General features: G+C 37.0%; 1 protein-coding gene across 6 annotated transcripts; it reads right to left on the reverse strand.

The window, feature by feature from the left end:
* Positions 1–1,311: 1,311 nt before the first annotated feature.
* Positions 1,312–22,088, reverse strand: LOC107031080 (E3 ubiquitin-protein ligase PRT6). Of its 6 annotated transcripts, none has more exons than XR_003574446.1 (20): positions 21,780–22,087; positions 15,260–16,369; positions 13,353–14,551; positions 13,084–13,224; positions 10,846–11,089; positions 10,044–10,751; positions 9,049–9,216; positions 8,266–8,927; positions 7,871–7,922; positions 7,109–7,736; positions 6,812–7,020; positions 6,160–6,698; positions 5,961–6,065; positions 5,809–5,875; positions 5,628–5,705; positions 4,768–4,836; positions 3,163–3,256; positions 2,950–3,061; positions 2,125–2,220; positions 1,312–1,660 (listed from the first exon to the last, which is right to left on the reverse strand). XR_003574446.1 is itself a non-coding variant. In XM_027911783.1 (19 exons), the coding sequence occupies exons 1-17, from the start codon at positions 21,843–21,845 to the stop codon at positions 3,182–3,184; spliced, it is 6,120 nt and encodes a 2,039-aa protein (XP_027767584.1). In that variant the 5' UTR covers positions 21,846–22,088; the 3' UTR covers positions 1,312–1,660; positions 3,062–3,079; positions 3,159–3,181. The 6 variants fall into 6 exon arrangements, 1 of the variants encoding a protein (XP_027767584.1); XR_003574445.1 differs by having other exon boundaries at positions 3,159–3,256; XR_003574444.1 differs by lacking the exon at positions 2,125–2,220 and having other exon boundaries at positions 2,950–3,079; positions 3,159–3,256; positions 21,780–22,088.

Here is a 22,088-nt window from a genome sequence, read left to right on the forward strand (position 1 = left end):
ATTGTTGGGTGCTCCAAAAAGTCAGATCCAATCTGATCCATGGGCTAATATACACATGTAAAATAGAAAATTTTGGGTAATTCCAAAAAAATGACCTTTAAGTGCGAAAATATGTGTTAAAAAAATGATGCGAGTGTAATTGATATTCCCCAAATCATTACGGAAGTCCTCATAAAAAAAAATTCAGAATTTTCTTTAGAACTCTGAGAAGCCAGACCCATGTGCTAATACACACGAAAAAATTGAAGAATTGAGGTAATTCTTTAAAAATGGCTTGTAAATGAGAAATATGCTTTCAGAAAATGGTGTAAGTATACGGTATGGTTTCCCAACTCATTACGGAGGTACTCATAAATAAAATTCAAAAATCATTTTCGAGTGCCCAAAGGAGCTAGATCCCATAGATTAATACACACGAAAAACTAATAAAATCACGTAATTTTTAAAAGTTAGATCGTAATGTGCAAATATACCTTAAAATGGTAGGACTACACCTAATGCTTCCCCAACTTACTATAGAACTACTAGTCAACAATAGTATTATCTAGTTAATCTTTATTATAATTCTTTCATGTGTTACGGACAATCTCTTCATGGGAGTATGGGTATTTTATTTTATTTTTGCAAAATTAAAAATGGTGGATCTTTTTCTTTTTTACAAAATACAAATTTAGGGTTCATGTTTCATATTCTTAAAAAATATCATCATGATTTGAAATCTCAAATCATTTAAATTCTTTTAGAAGTAATTGAATTTGAAGTTTTGATTTCAAATCATGATACCAAAATCACATGTCAAAACGTGAATTTGAAATCATAACTTCATACTACATGTTCAAACGCAAACTTAAAAGCATTTTTAAAAAAAAATTAATCAAACAATAGTTGACGTTCAAAAGTGTCTTTTTATTTGATTACTCAACTACAAATTGTCTTGCCATGTCCCTAAAATGTACTTTTCAAAATAAAGTAATTTTAGAAACTTGACCAAACATGTTAATCATTACAACTTATAATTTTTCCATTCATGAACACTTGCTCAAGTATGTTATTTTTTTTTCTGAATCCCAAAAATATTCTTCCTATAATTGGATTCCTAACTCCCTCTCCATCCCATCTTCTTACTATGTCATAGTATTTAAACTTTTAATTTATAATTTTTGAAAACTTCAAGAAAATATTCACCATTTTAGAACAAAAATGCATGTCAACACTTTCTAACTAAGCACACCACAACTGCATAGCACTTCTGCCTAAACACACAACTATTCATTCCTAAATTTTCTACGCTAAATATTCAAGAGTGACTTATTATCGGCTAATCCAAACAGGCTCAAGGCCACCAAATAATTTTTTTTAAAAAGAGGAGCATATAGTTATTTTAGGACTGTACATACACAATTCATCAGTCTCGACGATACATCAATCATCATTGACATCAAGAACAGAAGAAGCCAAAGGGGGGGGAGGACCATATTGTTGAGTAAAATGACAATCCATACACTTGAAGGAGACCTTTGCAATTATCATATCACACATGAAGCACCATATTTATTCACATTTTCTGTACAAAGAGGTGGCAACAACCAACCATTCCACCTTCACCGCTGAGTCACTCATGGAATACATGATTCAATTCCGGTGAGCAAATCCTAACCGTCTGTCACGAATAAAGTGTCAATTAATTAAAGAGGAGAGGAAGCATAAGCAATGCATTGATAAATTAGCATCTAAAGAGATTCGTCATGAAAAAAAGGAACACGAAATACACACAAGAGTGCTCTTAGACCTGAAAGTTGCAGTCAAGTAGAAAGAAGAAAACAAATAGGAGAGGATGATGCAAATTTGGGCAACCATAGTGAGGGTTTAAACAAACTGTAAGCAATGATATAAGAAGCGATACAGTAAGAAAATTCGAAAGAGAAGCTCGCAGATATGTTTGCAACTCTAGAACATTTTTCAATTCAGTACTTGTGCTGTAGCAGGAATCAGTTCAGTAGCCCAAGGCATGATATTACACCCATCAATTTTTTCATAATCGATCAATATTACTGTGAAATATCTCAAACTTAAGTCCTACACATCTTCAATACATTTGTCCACACTAAAATGTTGCAAACAGACCTGGTCTAAAAACTTGAAAGTATGGTCGTGTCGATGTATTAGCCTCTGTTACTGCATCGCACCTATAGGAGTGTTGACTTGGAAATGTTGCGCTGTCTGATGCCATCACACAGTAATGTCATGTGCAATCCTATTTATTTATTTATTTATTTATTTATTTATTTTGAGAAGGTAAAATTTCATGTGCAATGATGCCAAATATTCATTCGCCTCTTTCCATAGATTTCCTAGTTTGCCCAAACATTTAATAAAATTTATGTCCTACACAAGTAATCTAACCCACCTTATAGCCAAAATTATAGTGATATTTTAAGGTTTCACCTGAATTTTTGTGACAGAGTTGGAGCTTATCATTCTTAGGTAGTTCGACAATTTATAAGTGTACCTTCCGGATATTTTAGATTCACCTTCTAACTGAAATCTACAGGAAGGAATGTAAAGAAGTGTTTTGGCAATGCACTAGTAGCATGTTTCAGGAACTACATTGCTCACATTCTTCAAAAATGTCAACGGGTGAATGTCGAATCCTTCAAAAGTCGTGCATTTTTGAAGGCTGACACGCGTGCGACAACATTTTTGGAGAGTCCAAGCAACATAGTTTCCACATTTTAAAAACATTTGAAGTACCATCATAAGAGAATGTTAAGAGATTCTGATGATGAAATAATTTTAAAAAACAGTCTTCTAAGAGATTCTGATGATGGAATAGTCATAAAAATACTGTCTGATGAGACTCGCTGACGAAACAAGCAAATGAAACTGCTTTTATTCATAGTACAGAATAGGCAGAGCGAAAATATGAGGAAATAATAGTTACAGACAAACCTCAATAATCTGTACATGAACATCACAAGAACACATTAACAGAGGACTTCCTGTATCCTAGGGGGTAACAGCACAACTATTATCATCTTTAACATATTTGAGTCAGATATACCTGCAGTTGTCAAGAGAACTAATGAAAAACAATGCCGCAGGTATTAACTGACGAAACAGATGAGCAAAATACGACTATTATTAAACTTCCGTCTAACCTACACCATCATAAAATGCCAAGCTAAAGCATGAAGAATGCGCCAATAGTTGTCTGACGAAGCACCTTTGAACTTCGATCTAACCCATGAGAAGCCACCTAGAATTTGGAGTGAGAAAAAAATCAGCAGGCAAGTACAACCTTGGAAATTATAATGGTTATTCGGTGTTCATTCAACGGAAATGATAGAAGTTTAATTCCTTGGTAAATAAGAGGAGAACAGTTTTGAGAAATGGGGAAGAGGTTGCACTAAAAGATTCTTGGGAACAAATCAACAAAAGAGAATTAATTAAATATAAAAAGAAAAATTTTAGAAGGGGCAGATTTTGTGAGCATAAAAAATTTCCCCCCTAATACCATTTATCAGAGAATTCCATGATTCCTAATATCAATTATATATGGGAAAAGGGACGGATTTACCCCCGAACTTTAATAAACGGTACGTCTATGTCCTCCGTTATACTTTGCGTCCACATAAGTCCCTGCCGTCCAATTATAGGTACACATATACCCCTCTCACTAACGGACCCCTCATTTTTTACACGTGTCTTAATCCTATTGAACTAACTGTTTGACCCTTCTTTTAACCCATAAACCAACCATCCGCCCCATAACCCAATAACCCACCCAATTTCCTCAAAAAGGAATTAATTAGACCCAAATTAACCCATGAATCCTTAATTAATTTGGGTTCTACTGTGTGTAATTTGGATCTTGGTGCATTTGATCCAGATATTCAAACAAAAATATTACCATCTCTCAAGGATGAGGTGATAAAATTCATGCTGGTTCAGAAGCAGACCGTGCCGGACAGAGAACCAGATTCAAGGCGCTTGTTGTTGTAGGTGACGGTAGTGGTCACGTCGGTTTGGGTGTCAAGTGCTCGAAGAAAGTCGCTACTGCCATTCATGGAGGAATTATATTGCTCAGCTATCAGTGAGGAGAGGTTACTGGGGTAAAAAGATTGGGAAGCCACACACTGTGCCTTGCAAGGTTACAGGGAAATGTGGCTCTGTTACCGTTAGGAAGTGCCTGCTCCTCGTGGTGCTGGTATGGTTGCTGCTCGTGTTTCCAAGTTAACCCATGAATCCTAATTAATTTTGATTTTTTATTTAGGATCCTTTTAGAGAAAATTGGGTGGGTTATGGGGTTATGGGGTGGATGGTTGGTTTATGGGTTAAAAAAAGGGGTCAAACGGGTAGTTCAATAGGATTAAGACACGTGTAAAAAATGAGGGGTCCGTTAGTGAGAGGGGTATGTGTACCTATAATTAGACGGCAGGGACTTATGTGGACGCAAAGTATAACGGAGGGCATAGACGTACCATTTATTAAAGTTCGGAGGTAAATCTGTCCCTTTTCCCATTATATATTTGCTTTTACGAATTATAAGGTATTCATTTTCAATAATCAATTTAAATTTCGACTGTGTTGTATCTTGCTCAAGCTGATAAGTAGACCTGAAGTTATAGACAACAAATTCCCCTCCTAATATAATGGGCATTCTCCTTCAGTTTTTTCTTGTTTCTCTCTACAATATACACTCAACTCAGATCACATTAAAGCTAGCACGATAACACAGAACTAGTCACGACAGGCTAATTTGCTTACCATATGAGTTAAGGCAGCATAACGTTCCTCATTTAGATACAATGGTTTTCCCCTATGCATGTCAATATCCTGCAACAATAGGAGAGGAAATATGTAAGATCCAAGTTGATATGTGGACATACTGGTTTAGAGCCCAGATGTCCCTACCAAAACAATTTTACCAGAAATCAAAGCTCAAGATACACAATGCACATATATTTGTAAACAGTCTTGACAATAATTAGAAACAACTATTTGACTGAAAACAGGGAGAGGGGAAATAGATGAAGGAAAAGGGAGGGAAAAAAAGAAAAGAAAATGGTGATCCATCAGAATTCGAAGAAATATCAAGTGAAGTTTAAATCCATACTTGTTGCGAGTTATGACTGGGGAAATTGTGATTTGTGAACATATATTAACTTGCATTCAACTTGGGCAAAAATTTTAATTCCCATGTTTGACGTGAATTGAAGATACTTGAGGACACAACTGTCTTTCTGTTATCTTCACCCCCCAAAACGCACATTTAATTGTTTCATAGTTTTCCATTTAAATCACACAACAGGAGCCCTGTAAAGCACCTTTGCTGGGAAAGAAAAGATACATGTCATTATGTGCTTGGATTATTTTGAGCTTTTAGTGGCTTGAGATAGCGACAACAAACTTACAGAAAAAGACTTAAGCTGCTGTTTGACGCTTAGTTTCATATCTAATTTGTAATGCTTCTACGAGCTATGCTATTTAGTATTTCAAGCAACAAGCAAAATCTCCCTTTTTCCATCAACTCTCAGAAAATGAAATAAAGAGAAGCTTGTTTTCAACTAAACATCCTTAGTTTCTCTGAGCTCTTCTATGATAGCAAAATGCAACCAATAATTTACCTCTTCTCCGAATACATCCAAATAAGGTGACGGCCACGGTGCCTGACGAGCAGACCTTTGGAGCAATACAGTGGTTTTCTACAGTGAAAAATAAATTTCATCAAATCATTCCAGGGTCCAGAAAGACAGTATTGTGCAAATCAAAAGGTCAAGAGAAATAAGTAAAGCAAACAGCACTTACTCTGATCAACAAGAACACCCCAGTAACAGCACCACAGGCCATTGCATGAGTTTGACACCCACTTTCTCTGGAGTTCAATCAAATGCATCAGACACAATATTAAAGATCAGAAGAAGGTAAAAGAGAAGCTGCAGCCTGAGTGAATTTTGAACCTGCAGCATGTCTTCCAACTTGCTGAACACAATTTACCACATAACAAGCACAAAGCAGGATCCTTCTGAACAGCTCCGCAATATGGGCACTTCTGTTTAATATACCTGAAGGTAACATAAAATTATCTTGAGTTTTATTTAGTCAACACAACAATAGAATACTTGTAAAATACTCTCTTTATCCATATCTATAACCAACCTCTGCAAGAGATCCTGATAAAGATGAGGCAAAAGCATCAGTTTAAAGGGGGCTGCAGGAGTGGAATAAAGAGCACCCTTTAGACCACGAGTTTCAAAGTGTTTGTAGAAATGATTGAGCCATTTTTGAACCACCAAACGAATCGTGACATCATTTAAAACATTATCAAGCGATGGAATCTTTAATATCTTCTCCAACTTTTCAATCTGATAGAGCTCGGCTGCATTGTTCTCGCCACACTCCATCAGTTCATTGGTTGAGTATGCTGATCCATCTAATATGTTGGTTCCATCATTAAATGGCACCACTCTAGAAGAATGAAGCAATTTCCACAACAATGCACATCTTCTTAAGTACGGAAAGGTCAGACTGCGAATTGCATCTTTGATGTCATAAGAAATTTCTATAAAATTAGAATCAAAATATTGGTGAGCAACTCCTTGTTCTTCAATTACTTTATAGATGTCAGTAACTAGAGAATCATCACATCCTAACTCAAGCAAACCGCATTGACGCTTTCTGCAATAGGTAATTATAGCCTGCAAAGAAACGACAAGGATCTTTTGCTAACTATCTTGGAGACAAAGAAGTGCAAAGAAGTCTCATCTAATATCTACCCAAAAAAGAACATCAGAAGGGAAAATTGTGCAACCTGAGTGACCGCAACAGCATAGAAAAGATGAACCAGAGACAGGAAGGCATCTTCGCATGACAACAATGGACATGGAAGGCAATATATGATCCACATTAACGAAGAAAAAGCATCATGTGCAAGAACTGGATCAGCTGACCATCTCCAGAACTGAATATCAGGAAACTGATTTTCTGTTTCAGCACATTCCAGGATGTCTTGCATATTACCTGCAAAGCATATCTTCTCATGATCTCATATCTCTTTTTTACAAAGTAAAAGTAACTTAGAAGATAACTCCACAGAGCAGCAATATACCTCCAACAGATGGATCTGATATTTCATTTGCAGAAGTGCCAGTACATATAGACTCTGCAAACAGCTGAATACCTCTGAGTCTCAAGAGGACAGTGAGTGAGTTATTTGTTCGTGTACTTTGTACAATACTTAGCAACAAAGCAAGTATAAAACCATTTGAAGATTGGAGTTCTTTGTACAAGGCACGAAGACTGTAGTTTGGAGCTAATGATGTCTTTCCGGATCGAGCAGCTATTTCAGTTGATATAAGTGAGTACTTAAGAGTGTCATACAGAATCAGAGAATGACTAAGTCTACCAGATTCTGAAATCTTATCATTGTCTGGAAAATACATTCCACACAATACACGATACGAAGATTCAAGGTTTACCCTCATGCGCCCAAACTGCCGAAGTGGAAGTCTTTGGATAATTTCTCTACTTCCAGAAACATCAGCAGCACTTTGTAGGAGAAATAAAGCTTTTTTAAAATGAAGTGCATCTACCACTCCACTTGACGAGGATGAAGGGCCAACAGCATCTGATGGACTGGAAGATGAATGAAGGGATGTGAACCTTCCAGAATCTACAGGTAAGGTTGGCAGGACTGAGTTGGCAAGTCCACGACATACAGGACAGAGGAACTCCCCCTGAAAATAAGAAAATCAACAAGACATCCTGTACATGATCTGGATCTACAGTATGACCTCCCTCAAAAACAATGCTTCTGGTTCAGCAATTCTCTCCATCACATAGAAAAAAGATAAATCAGGTCGTTCTGTACCTGATCTGGATCTACAATATGACCTCCTTCAAAAACAATTCTTCTGGTATATCTGTACAAGAGTGATGAGACTGTTAATTCTTTGAACTTAATGAATAGGACTTGCTAGACCAATTATAGAATATAATATACATGTATTTTATTAACACTAATGCACAAACCATTTAAGCTTGAGGACATACTGGATTAAGATAAATCAAGATAAGGTCAGGAAAAGAAAAGCAAATCCTAGAAAGAAGACAACAAAAACTCACAAGACGCAATATATCCATCATTAGGCCAAGAAAAGAAGATATGGAGAACCAAAGATTAAAAATAGTTCAAGTCGAATATACCAAACGATTAGAAAATAACCTCAAAGAAAGAGGTAAAAAGGAAAGGATAAAAGGACTCGCCTTTCCTTTAGAGATGATAAATAACGGTCAAGACATCCCTGATGCACAGCGTGTCCACACGATGATAGATAAATTCTGTCACAATCTGAGGGACCAAATCCTTCATATGCTGTAAGCGGCATTCTTGACTCTAATTGTGTCTTGGGTGCACTTTCAGATGCAGGACTATCGACATTTTCTCCTGCAAGAGAAGAAATGTACTTCCCAAGCAAAAGAGACTCACCATTCCCACCACCTCCCCCTGCAGAAATTTTCTTACCATTTCTTGAAAGGTCCCAGTGCCAAGAATTGGCATCCATTCTTTCCTGAATCAACAAGTATATTTCTTCTTCTAGCATCTCTAGAGAAAAATCTGTGTCTTCATCGACATTGCTGGATGTGCAAGGCAGTTGAATCTTCAATGCTGGGAACCTAGCCCTAATATATTCAAAAAATGCTCCTACATCCTTAGGTTTCCCTTCTAGAGCATATTCATTTATTGCATTTTGAATCAATTGTGTCAACCAAGGAGATGAAATCAGTTCTTGACTGCTTGATAAAATGCTCCTTTGAGATGAGACATTTGTCATTCTTTCAGCAGAAGATTCCAGTTCTTTCCCAGAATTTTGAGCTCTTTTCCATGAAGGAGGCCCTCTATTGGTGAAAGTCAAAAGCCTGGATTTCTTATTTCAAGAACCACGATAAAATAAGTAAAAAATTGACTTATTCACCAAGCACAATCACTTAGATATATCAGCATAGATATCTAAACACAATGAAGCGACATACAAACAAAGCACATACCTCAAGAAGAATCAGGTATGATAGAGGACTTTTAGAATTTGGATCATGGCAAAGAGAGCAAATGACTGAATCACCTCTTTCTTTACTAAGTTTAGAATCATCCGGAGCAGCTTCTGCAGAGAAATCAATGCTCTTTAAAAATTTGGATTGTTGCGCCCTCATCTTCTCCTGAGATGTAGACATGGCATATATATGAAACTGACCGAGTCAAACTTGATCAACCAAGAATAGAAGGAATAGGGTTAGTCTGGTTCACACTGAATTCAACTTACAATAGCAAAAAACTATCTGAACTGTAAATTATGGCAACATAGCACAATGGAAACATGAACAGCACTTGATCCAAGTACAGGAAACAAAAGCACGTTGTAAGATGAATTATGTGCTGTTTTACATGAAACCATATATATTGCTAGAATGGAATTTCAGTAAAATCTCTAATTTTGACTTTAGACCTAAAGCACAGCTGCATCCAACTATGGCTGAACTTAAATTGAGCATCTAGTCTTCCATCCTATCATATCCTGCTCTAAATTAACCTCCAAAAGCACAAGTTTCCCAACTTTTTTGTCTCTTAGGACCCTATACACAAGGGACATCTGATGTACAAGGATTTTGCTTCCATTTTCAGTGCTTATATTTCGCTTGCATGTTTTAATATTTCATATGACAGCTTTTCTGAATCCCTTTTTAACCCTTTACACCCTAGGTATCTGATCTTTAAGGATACTGCTTCTGAGTTAGAGGAATCCCTTCCTTGCGCAATTAGTATTTCACTTGCATGTTCAGTTTTCACATGCTTTCCTAGAACATGCAAAACACACATGCTTTATAAGGATTTTTCAACTTCTAGAACAAGTAGCTTACACTCGGTCATAAAGAAACCACAACACAAAAGCAACAATTTAAGTTAATTGGCTAGAGAGTAACAAACACATTTTATGCTTAGCAAAGTATTTAGCAAGATATCCTTAATATTCTCTTTAAAACTATACCATTATAGCAGCTTGCCTCTCTCGAGCTTTAGCCTTGCGCTTATCACTGTCTGAAACTGATTCCAAGTTTTTAGTATCACCAGTCAAAACGGATTGTGACAGTTGATTGACCACCTCAGGTGCAAGGTCTTGCAGTTTCATCTTGCATCCAGATTGAAGTTCAGCAAATTTTTCCAGAAGACTTCCAATCATAGAGGAGAGGTTGAAAATTCCAGCTTCCACAAAGTCGTTTTCTTTCCTATATTTCCTCATCAACAAAACCAGAAGAGACAACAAGCTCTGGTCACCATATTTACTCAATGAAAATTCCTCACTAGCTAGTGCTACAATTGGAATGACATCATCCCCAAAGCAACTATGGTCACCAGATCCTCCATGCATATAACAAATATCTAATGCCAGAGATAACAAATGCAATGCTTTTAACAATACACCATCTGGAGCACGTGACGCATTTGATTTATCAGAGAAAACAGCATAAAATACAATAGCACGAACAATTTGGAGTACTGTCTTGCAAGTGGCTATTTTAGCTATTCCACCAAGAGGTGGATAAATGTTCGTCCATTTTGGAAGCTGACTGGTCAATGCCGATACATTACAGAACTGCATATATCTCTCTTCAGCAACTTGCAACTCCTTTGAGTTCCAACGAGGATGATATAAATCTAGCTCCTTCCAATAGGATGTCCGCAGTTTATACATACCCTGGGATAGATGGGACATTAGGATCATAGGACTAAAACTGATCAGATGACAATGTACGAAAGGTTAAGGAATGACCGAAGTGTCACAAAAAAACCTGATTGATGCCAGAGGGATTGGAATACACTGCTACCCTATCTAGAACTTCCTGAAGTCTATCGATCTTGGACAAGTCACGGGGCAGAGACTTCACCAACTGGCTACGAGTGGCATCACCAGTTGACAGTTTATATACCAATTCCCTTTGCAAACACTCACTGGGGGATAACCCAGAAAACCGCCGTTCCTTCACTATTTGTATGATCAGTGTAAGCATCTCCTGAACTATAGTCGGCTCATACCTGGGTGAAGTGTTAAAATAGAAGAATCCAAAAATGCAGTTAAATACTCGAGAAACAGAACTTGGAGATTTGACAGCATCCTGCCAAATTGTAGACAAGAAGGTTGAAAAAAATTACAACAACTACATACCCAGTGAAATCCCACTAAGTGGGGTCAGGGTAGGGTGTACGCAGACCTTTTCTCTTGAGACAAATAACAATTCTATTCAATAAAAACTTCGCCACCTCAGAAAAAGGTGCTAAGTTGGAAACTTCACAAGCATCGGAAAGGTACTTAAACCCCTGCCCAGAACCCTATATAATTATATGTTGCCAATTTAATATACTAACTCTCCTTTACAATTATATTAGGGTGTACGCAGACCTTACCACTACCTTGTGGATGTAGAAAGGAAGGTTGAAGAAATAAGAAATTACAATATACAACATCTTATGTCCATCTAACTCGAGCATCAAAAAATGTAAAAGGTCACGAAATAATCTCAGACAACTCAAAATAAACTTTCTTTTTTAGCAAGTTACTTCTAACTTGGTAGTGATCCACCAAATTACACTAAAGGATCTTATATCGCTATCTCTGAAAGAATGACCAAAATCATGGCTTGCGATAAAAATTAAGGTATATTTACTTAAATGTATACCAAAGGATGACGACATAGCATAAGCATCAGACATAAGTTTATACACCTAGCCACTGTCTAATCTTCTTTTTCTGTTCTCTAGTATTAAACATTAGAATTGTTGCATATAACAACAATATGAAAGAATACACACATTAACATCTTAGTTCTAGTGAAACTACAAAATCTAACAACCAAACTATTATGCAACCAACTAGGCCCCACTTTCGATTAGTTGGGGTCGACTAAATGGATCATCTGTATCCCCACTTCTGCTCTATTCATTACTATTTCACTAAAAAACATCAATTTATCTTTTAAGGTAAATTAGTAGTTCCCTATAACTAGATATTCTTCAGAGCACACATAAAACCTACAGGGATATAACCATTTCATTACAATACAAATCTAATGCAAATGTAACAATAACAACTAACCTTAATCAACAACTAGCTTGTATTCCCAATATGTCAATTATTCCGATTATATCATGTTCTTAGTAGGTAATTATGATACAAGAAATTGAACTACTTCCTTCTATGGAAGGTTAGGATAATTATCTTTTTGTTATCTTCACTCATCATATTGTGTGCTGAAGATTGGTGCATACAAGTATTTATGTAAAATATGATCATCTCAAGTAACCTAATCTAATTACAACCCCTTAAATTTGACATTGTATTTCATTAAGACACTCAAACTAAATGCTCTAATAGGGCACCTGAACACATGATAAAACTGTTCCTATTAGACACTTTCCACTCAAATTTCGGAAAAGCTTTTGCTAGAGTTCTCAAGCATCCATTACGTAGCTAAGTTAATAATGCATACAAATAAACACAAAAAAAAAAGTGCATCAACAGAGGTTTCAAAAAGCTAAATGTGATTCAGCCACACATGTGTAACTAATGAATTTAAAGGAGTCATGTGAGGAATATATTTGGAAGATGGAAAATTACAACTCATAAATCATGAATCAATTTATCACGCCACCAACAATCAATCATGTCTTCTGATCAATATGGATTTGTTTTTAGATCAATCCTACAATAATAATGATTTAGTCCATGTTGAAAGCAAATATATACATCTAGCAATACTGATAAAATAATATAAATATATAAACACACAAATCTATAGTAACAAACTAACAACATAGAACTAATATCGGTTTTGCTAAGTTAGGTAAACATCAGAAGATGTCACCCTTTATGACATTAGCGATGTGGCAAATCAAATTTATGTACTCTGGGAATCCTGTAGTATTATACCATCAAATAAGAGTAAAAAAAGGTTTATGCTAACAAGGTAAGGAGCAAACAAGTAAATAGATAATGAAACTCATTGAAGACAGATAAGGGATGAGTTACATACTCATTAGAGCGTTCGAGATCCAAGGAAAGGTAATCCAAGAGCTCAAAGCGTTCTAAAATCCTAGTAACATATTGATCAGCAGGGCCCAGTGCAGCACAACACTGGAGCAGAAATAGATCAAGCTCTAGACCCTGTTCAGACCTGCACAAAGAGTACAAAAGAAGAAAGACTTAAAGCAACATGAGTAATCTATGTACACAAATCTCAAGTAAATTAGCACATAAAGGAAGTTCAAATCCCAAGGCCCAAATAAGGTATTGCCTACATACCAACGAACAGAGCGATACCACTCACAGGATAATATGGCAGCATCAACATTCCTACGCCACATTCCAGCATGCACCTGCGCACAGAACACCTTAATTCGGAGAGCATGTTCCATAATGAAGGCAGAAAATCCAAGTGGGTGGCAGCCTCCCAATATATGGCCAAAAAAGTCATGATCGACAGCAGATGACGAATTGGAACAACTACCCCCTACGGAAGTTTCACCATAACATTGTCTGAGTGCCCTCTGTAAAACCATTGAAAGTAATCGATGGAGTGGAATATGAACTGATATATCCTGCAAACTGACTTTATATGCTATATCAGGCCAATCAGAAAAACTCAGCACCCGAAGAGCTTCTAACTCTAGGACATAATCTGTTTGTAGCATATTGTTATCACTACCACCAAAGTTTGCAGTTTCCTGGGCTAAATCCTGTCCACATTTTAAGGAAACACCACCAGTCGGTGACGAATAAGAATATCGCTTATTGCAACCTTCAGTTGAACTTGGGAGTCCAATGCCATCTGAAGGACTATTAGATCTAACAATTTGCCTGCCCCTGCTAAACTTCGAGTGTGTTCTTTTCAGTGCAAAGAAATTATTTCCAGAACTAGTGATTGTTTTCGGAGATAAGATGTGAAGGAGAGGTCCTAATGTGTTATCCACTCCCAACCAATTCTCAATGGCCTTCAGGCACTCAAATGTCAACCATAGAACAGATGACGGTACCGGAGAACTATCAGATTTTGACTCAGGAGTCATAAATACATGTTCTGGTGGACTCCTCCCAACCACGGAACTAACAGAACTTTCCTGTGATAGCCTTCCAACTTTTGCAAGTCTTTCACTATCTTGGTCATCAAAATCTTGTATATGCGTGTTGAACAAAGCATCATCAGCATCTTCAGTGCTACTAATAGAGAATGCACCACCCACCAATAGAGAATGAATATTTGCAATTGTATGACCCAGAACAAAAGGCAAATGCATATTATCACCCTCATCTTCTACATGGATGCCAGTTTCTCTCTTTTGAGGGTTCATCCCTTGTACAAAAGTCAACAGCTTCATCCACGTCCTAAGTATATCTCGCCTATCACGAGCCACATATCTGGGTACAGCAGAATGACTCATGACAAATCGTATGTCTTCAACCACACGAAGAGTAGTTTCATACAAATTTCCCCATTTATTGACCTATAATAAGTAAAATGACTTCATCAAGCAAGGTAATGCTGCTAATTTTTAAGTCAACTGCTAAGATAACATTAGTTGGTAAACAATGCTGAAAAATAAACAAGATAGTTTCAGTTGTTGCAGATTAGTTATATATCATGAAAGGCATAAGGCCTCGAAAACAAAGGAAATGCTAGCAGCTGATATCTTCCTTTTTTTTAATTAACAAACATTGAGAACTTAACTAGTTCAAGAAGTCCAAGGAAACAACAAAATCAAAAGAAAAAACATCCTAGCACACTCCTATGTTGTTCAGTGTTTTTCTCTCAAGTGAAATAAACTACCACCCATCAATTACTGTGAGAACTATTACAATATCTAAATGAAGAACCATTTAATGCAAATGTATAATTGTATTCGTATCGTATTACAGGAAATATTGAAATTATGTAAGCATGAACTCATCATGCAAGCTTTTACGTTTCCATTGTTCATAATCTGTCAACTTTTCTATATGAAAAGTCAGTGCATAGACCTACCATATTAGATTTTACAAAAGGTAAGTCTACAACCAAACTATTAAAGATATCTTTTACCTGAGAGGATATGAGAGACAAGCTACATATTCAAACATCATGAATATATTGATGTCATAATCTAACTTTTAGAAAAGAGTATAACTATCCAAACTCCTTACACTAGGCTGAAATCAAATTAACATTGCAATACCTTCAATCTACCATTTTCCTCTGCACAAGATATAAGTATGTCCCCATAACACTCCAGCAGCATGGCTAAAAGATTCATTTCCTTCACAAGACGTGGGGTCAAAGTAGGCACCGTAAATATCTGCACAGAAAAAGTTGAGAGAAGTGGATATTTTTGGAAGACTGTATCATCAATTTCCTTGACTGCGTCATTCACAACAGTTGGGTAATAGCTCAGAAATACTTTAGCAAACTCATATTTGAATTGAGGTTCACCCAACATTTTCAAGAACAATTCATGGAGCTTCCTGACAACATAACCACTGATCAAGAACCTCTCTGCCCTCACCAGAACGTCTAATAAACCTTCTGAAGAGAATACCCTCCTAGAGATAAAACTAAGCAAACTTTCACTATCCTTGCAGAAACCCAAGAGCATCTCTACCACTGCTGATGTCAACGCATCTGTGATACCTTTATACTCAGTTGCCTGACTATTTAATCTTGGACTTTGCTCCGAGAGGCTTTCCGCAAATAGGAGCCCTTTTCTCCAACAAGAAAGCAAGGAATCAAGAACAGGGCCTAAAGAATTAGCACACTCTTCCAGAAGAGGTTGTATCTTCTCCGCGCCTTTATGCTTGGAACAAAACCCTTCACGTTTCCACGCAGTTACATCTCCACAATCACAGCAGCCACCGCCTGTATATATGACTGAGTAATCATGGTCTTTGTGGTTTCCATTCTGGAAACATGGAACACATATTGCACATGTTGGATCATGCTCACATGTACGGCAACGGTATGCAATATCATTGTTCCCCCAAATAGCCCCACAAACACCACGCTGGCCAATGTTAGCTAGGTGATCTAGTGCTCTTCTTGGTTCCCCTTCAAACATCAACCATTGTAACCACGTCATACTTTCGTGAAATAAATCTTTAATGGCTGAGCTGCCTGTTGATTTTGGAGAATCCGTCTGCACATCTGTAATACTGTCCATTGCCTCTTCATTAGTAGGCAAAAGAGCAGAGACAAGCTCTTCAATTTGAGACTTGTTATTCTTCACATAAACAATTAAACCAGGCTGTCGGTGCTCTAAATTTTCTGCAGGAACTCCAAGATTCTCAAGCCTCTGCAGTAGAAGATCAAAATGCATTTTCAGGTCCCTCATCTCGAACCAAATAATAGACAGGGTAAAGATGTGTTTGTGTGTGTGTTTTGAATATGCATGTGTATATTTGTGCCAATGTCTACGCAATAAAACACACATAGAGAGTAAGCAATAAAAACACACATAGAGAGTAAGGAGTAAAAAGTTTCTCAAACTTTGTTTAGCATACTTACTATTCATTAAAAGGTTATAAAGATGATCTAGAAATGGCAGAGCTATCAGAAATCACCACACTGATTGTTCATTTTATTCCCCATAGGTAAAGACACAATTGCCGGCCAGTTGATTCCTTCTCTTTTTTATATAATTTTTTGAAAATGGCAATGTTGTCTTATACCACAAAAGTACATGGGTTGTACTCAAACGTTATATACAGATGCACTCCATACACCCCTACTCTATTTCTATACGTGAGTCTAAAAAATCAACTATAGAGGCAATGCCTTTTGAGTATAATTGATTACACCAAAAACATAACAACAAAATGCAATTTAGTTTAACATCATGCACACTATTTTCTATGCCTTCAAAACATCTGGAAGTCCTTCCTTTCCAGATTGCGCACCATACTGAAGCAGGGATAATTCTCAACCTCGTTCTGTCTTTTGCAAGGGCACTTGCCTCATCCCAGCTATACAAGGCCTCAGTAACTCTCCCAGGCATAGTCCAGGATATGCCTTTAAGGCTCAAGAAAGTCCTCCAAAGCTATTGAGTGTATTTGCAGTGTAGAAATAGATGGTTTACAGTTTCTAAGGTTTCCCCACTTGGAAACACCTAGATCATAAGGTTATCCCCCTTTTCATTACATTGTCCTGAGTCAGGGAAGCTTCCTTAGATAGCAGCCAAATAAAGCATGAAACTTTGTGTGGGATTCTATACTTCCATATTTGTTTCCAAGGCCATATGGGACTCTGCTGGCTTGATTGATCCATCAACTTGTAAGTTGAATGCACTTTGAACTCTCCTCTATTGTTGCCTTTCCACCTAAGCATATCCTCATATGCCTGAAGTCCAGTAAAGTGTCCAACCGTAGTGGAATTCTGCCAACCTCATCACTTCCCAGTCATTTGGTTCTCTCCTGAAGATGAAATTCCACCCTTGTGGTGTCCATAGTTATGGAATAGTTGAAATAGTAGGATACTTGATTGATGGGATATTTGCAGAGCGCTTGGTAGCCGGAAAGAGATAAGTGCACTTTCGAACCATAAGTGGGTAACATAAAACTCATGACAACTACCAGGAAGCATTTGCATTTTTCTCCCAAAATAATGCTTGAAGATCCGCTTTAAAGATGATAAAGTATATCCAAATAAGCCAGTACACAACCAGGAAAACAGAGAATATCGTAGTACAACACTTGGACCGTTACATATCTCGATGAATGAAAAAAACAAAACAAATACTACATATTAGTAAGGGGGAAATGCAACACCTTCCAAGGTAGAAGACGGTCGATAGAATAAGTAATGAAGTGTGAAATTCATCCTTCCAATGGACAAAGTAAAGAGTTATGAACTATTTGATTTTAGAAGATAATCCATGAGCTGTTCTCTTAGCCTCTCTTTTGTTTTCCTTTTTCGGCTTCGGGTAAGGCTCTATTTAGTGTTGCCCAACACATGAAACTGCCTGGCAAGCAGAACCATAGAAGATCTATCCATCTCAATTTATGTCCACAGATATAAGAGACTCCCCCTCGGTTCCAAAATAGTATATCTAGGACGTTGCAACCTATTCCCGAGTTTATTTTTTTGACAGTCATGGTGTCTGGGCCAGCTTGAAGAGACCTTTGACTAATTCCACGGGATACCCACCAACAATAGGTACCATGTAACCCTGTCCACCAAGGCAAGGACAAATGAGAAGAAACCATCCAGTGTTTTTGGCTCTACTGAGATTTGAACCTGAGAGGGTTCTCAACCCCCTTCATTGAACACTGTCCACACCCTTGGGTTCTAAATTCTGTTTATTCCAAACTTCTTCTAAGAATATTATTTATTCAACTTTCAAAAATTGACAGATCTGATCGGGTATTCATAATATAGAGTAAATCGGTCGTCTTTTAACCTAGATAGACTGATTGAGTTTTCTTCAAGAAATCCAATATAGATTAAAGTTCATCTCAAAAATAGTAGTACACTTTAAGAAAAACTAGAGTTGATTAGTAGTAGTACCAGTACACAAGCTCTAAAATCATGGGCACCATAATATGCCTTCACCAATTAACCTTCTTTTTTTGGTTTCCCAAGTATCGAGTACCCGCATTGGAGCCCAATTAGTCCAAATTAGCATTGCATAAAACCCATACCAGTGAAGCTTTAGCATTTAATTTCAGAATTGATGGTAAAGATGATACAAGCACGAGCTCCCACTATGCACGGAGTTCAGGGAAGGGTCAACCCACAAGGGTCTATTGTGCGTAGCCTTACCTTACATTTCTGCAAGAGATTGTTTCCACAACTCGAGATCAACCCCGTGACCTTGAGGTTACATGGAAACAACTTTACCAGTTACACCAAGGCTCCCCTTTTTTTAAGCTCATACGCACTTTCCATAATTCAAAAATCCTGAATTTAGAGATCACATGACTTTCATGACCCTACAATATAGGATCTATTGTAAGCCAGATTCAGTTGTATAAGTTCCACTACTTATTGATAAAGTGAGTGATGATTACTTTCTCATCCCAAATCAATCATCAGTTCACTTAACTTCCATGAAACTACCTAGTAGTGGGACTAGATCTCTTGTGAGACTCCAGTTCCTAACAATTGTGTCAAACTTTATCTTGGGTCTCTAGAAATATATCTCCTGACTTAAGCAACAAGGACATTTGTGAAGAACTCGTGCAACTGGAAAGTCCTTTCTTGTCTTACAGAACTAGTGATGACAAATGGGCAGCTTATGTTGAATTGGGTCAGTGTCATCATAAGCAAAAGCGTAAAATAAGTTTCATCGGGGTTTACTAGCAAAATGCAAATATAGTGTGGGCATTAATGAAAAAATGCCTAACCGGAGAAACAATACAAATATATATGTTTAGTACAACATTAATAATTTTTAAACATGAATGACAAATATATGAACAAAGACATTGGGAAAAAAATGAAAAAGTGAAATTTCAATTGCTTAGTGTCGCCTCTTCAAAAGAGGCTCATTGGCAAGGAAAAGTATGCCTTAAAACCTTGATGACAACAACACGTTTTCAGCCACGCTTCAGGGCTTAAGCGCACATTTGACAACACTGATTTGGGCAGGTTGGAAACCAATGGAATAAAAGTGGATAAATCCAACTCACTCACATTTCATGCAGGTAAAAAAACGGGTTGGATATTTAAGGGGGTTGAAAATGGATTAACCCATAATATAAAGGTGTTTCTAGAAAAATAAGTTAATTTAGGAATTTTCACCACTAATGATTATGGCCTCTTCCAAGAAAATGACAACATTAAAAACAAAAGATAATGGCCTCTTCCAGAAAATGACAACATCAAAAATGAATTGACAAAACAAAAGACTAGACATGTTTTGTTCTATGTCTTTCAGCAAGTTTTTTTCCAGCAAATATATTAGACCCACTGAAATGGATCAATCTTAATATTAAATGGCCCACGTAAATTCATGGAGGCTTTGTTTTAATTTTCTTTTCTTTAAGGTAATCCATTTGGTACGATTTTATTTTTATTTTTTTAAACTCATTTGGTACGATATTGTTCGTCTCCTACATATGTTGTGTCACTTTTTCCTTTACCAGCAAAAGTAGAAGAGAGGTTAGATAAATTGAGACGTGATTTTCTATGGTTGGGGGGAATATACAAGGAAGGAAGAAGAATACACTTAGCTAAATGCATAAGCCTTACTAAGCAAGAAGACATGAAGTCTTGGTATAAAAAATCTGAGGGTCCAGAACAAAAGTCTACTTTGTAAATGGCTTTGGAGATTTGTGGTTAAATATCGAGCATTATGGAGAAGAATTCTCAACAAGTATGGGCAAAATGTGGAATGTGTGTCTAATGTAGTAGATAGCACGTATGGGGTATCAATCTGGAGATCAATTAGAAATCTATGGTCTTAGTTTGAAGGAGAATTTGGTGTTCAAAGTGGGAGGGGATAACAAATATTTTTTGAAAGGACAATTGGATTGGACATGAGTGTCTAAAGTCGATCTTCCCAGATCTTTTACATTTTGTACCAAACCTTACACTAAAATTGCTGAGATATGGTCCCATAAGGGACGGAATCTCACCTTCAAGAGAAATCTAAATGATTGGAAAGTGGATAGAATTGTTGAACTACTGCTCAGATTATGTGAATTCACAGGCCTTGCTATAAAAACAGATGGTATAAGATAGAAACATGACCCTGATGGCATGTTCTCTACGTGTAGACTGTATAAGAGAGAGATTATGACTCACACATGGGGAATTCTAGGTCCAGGGAAACAAATGTGGAAGTGCAACACCCCAACATAGGTGAAATTCTTCACCTCTCTCGAAGGGCATGTCTCATACAGGAAAAAAACAAGAAAAGAGGTTTCCATATTGTCTCCAAATGTTTATTTTTGTCATGAGAAGGAGGAAACTAACCGCCACTTATCCTACACTGTAGGATTACTGTCCAGGTGTGGCACATGGTTCTCAGCATAGCTCAAGATCCCTAGGTGATGCCAGAACTTACTGCTGATCTTTTGAGTTGTTGGATGAGAACGGAAGAGGGGGGGGAGGGGTCAAGACCCAAAAAGGATGGTGGTCTTAGCTCATGAGAATATTACTAACACTATTCAGAAAGTTAAAGAAAATTGCATTAACATGTTGTATTTTTGGTGTAAAGAAGATGGTATAGAAGAAGTAGAACAATTGATAGATCTCCTAGGATCAATGCAATTATGGATATAGGTTGTAACTTTTTGGAGGTAGCCACTAGCCAGCATACCTTAACGCTGAAGAACACAACCTAGCACGCAAGAGTGTAGCCTAGTAGTCAATAAAGTGGGTTGAACACCCTAAGGCCTCAGGTCTCATGTCCAGTCCCAATAAAGACAAAACATGGTGATTTACCTGCTACCTGAATTAGTCGAGGTACACACAAACTAGCTCAAACATCACCGTTATCAAATATATATATAAACCTTCCAACTACATTTCTCCAGTTCAGTGATGAATAATATAAAACTCAACTCAACTACACCTATATCCCAAACTATTTAGTTTCAACAAAATGAATGAATCCTTATCCATTCCACTCTATCTTCAAAATTTCAAAACATTGTGATTATCTTAATACTAAAAACCTTAATAGTTATAAATCACGCATAATAGGAGAGTACAAAATACATAAAATTAGTTCCAAGCAAAATTCAAGTTAACCGGAGTACCTTAAGAATAAATTCCTCCGGAGTTGTCATCTTCGTCTCCGGCGCCGGCGCAGAATCAACCTCCATTAGAAAAATGAACCGAATCCAATCGGCGCAATTACAATCCCCAATATTCACAATTATTGTTCCCCAGGGCTGAACGGTACTGTCAGTCTTACACAATCAAACCTTCAAAATTATACGAAAATCTGAAACCCTAACTGATTTCTAAGGGCATACGATCCTTGAATGGGTGTTTTCAGATTTTTATCAATTGTAGTTTTTTACCATTGAAATTCCAACATATTCATAGGTAATATTTCTATTTCC

The sequence above is a fragment of the Solanum pennellii genome, chromosome 9 (assembly GCF_001406875.1).
Source record: "Solanum pennellii chromosome 9, SPENNV200".
NCBI lineage: Eukaryota > Viridiplantae > Streptophyta > Magnoliopsida > Solanales > Solanaceae > Solanum > Solanum pennellii.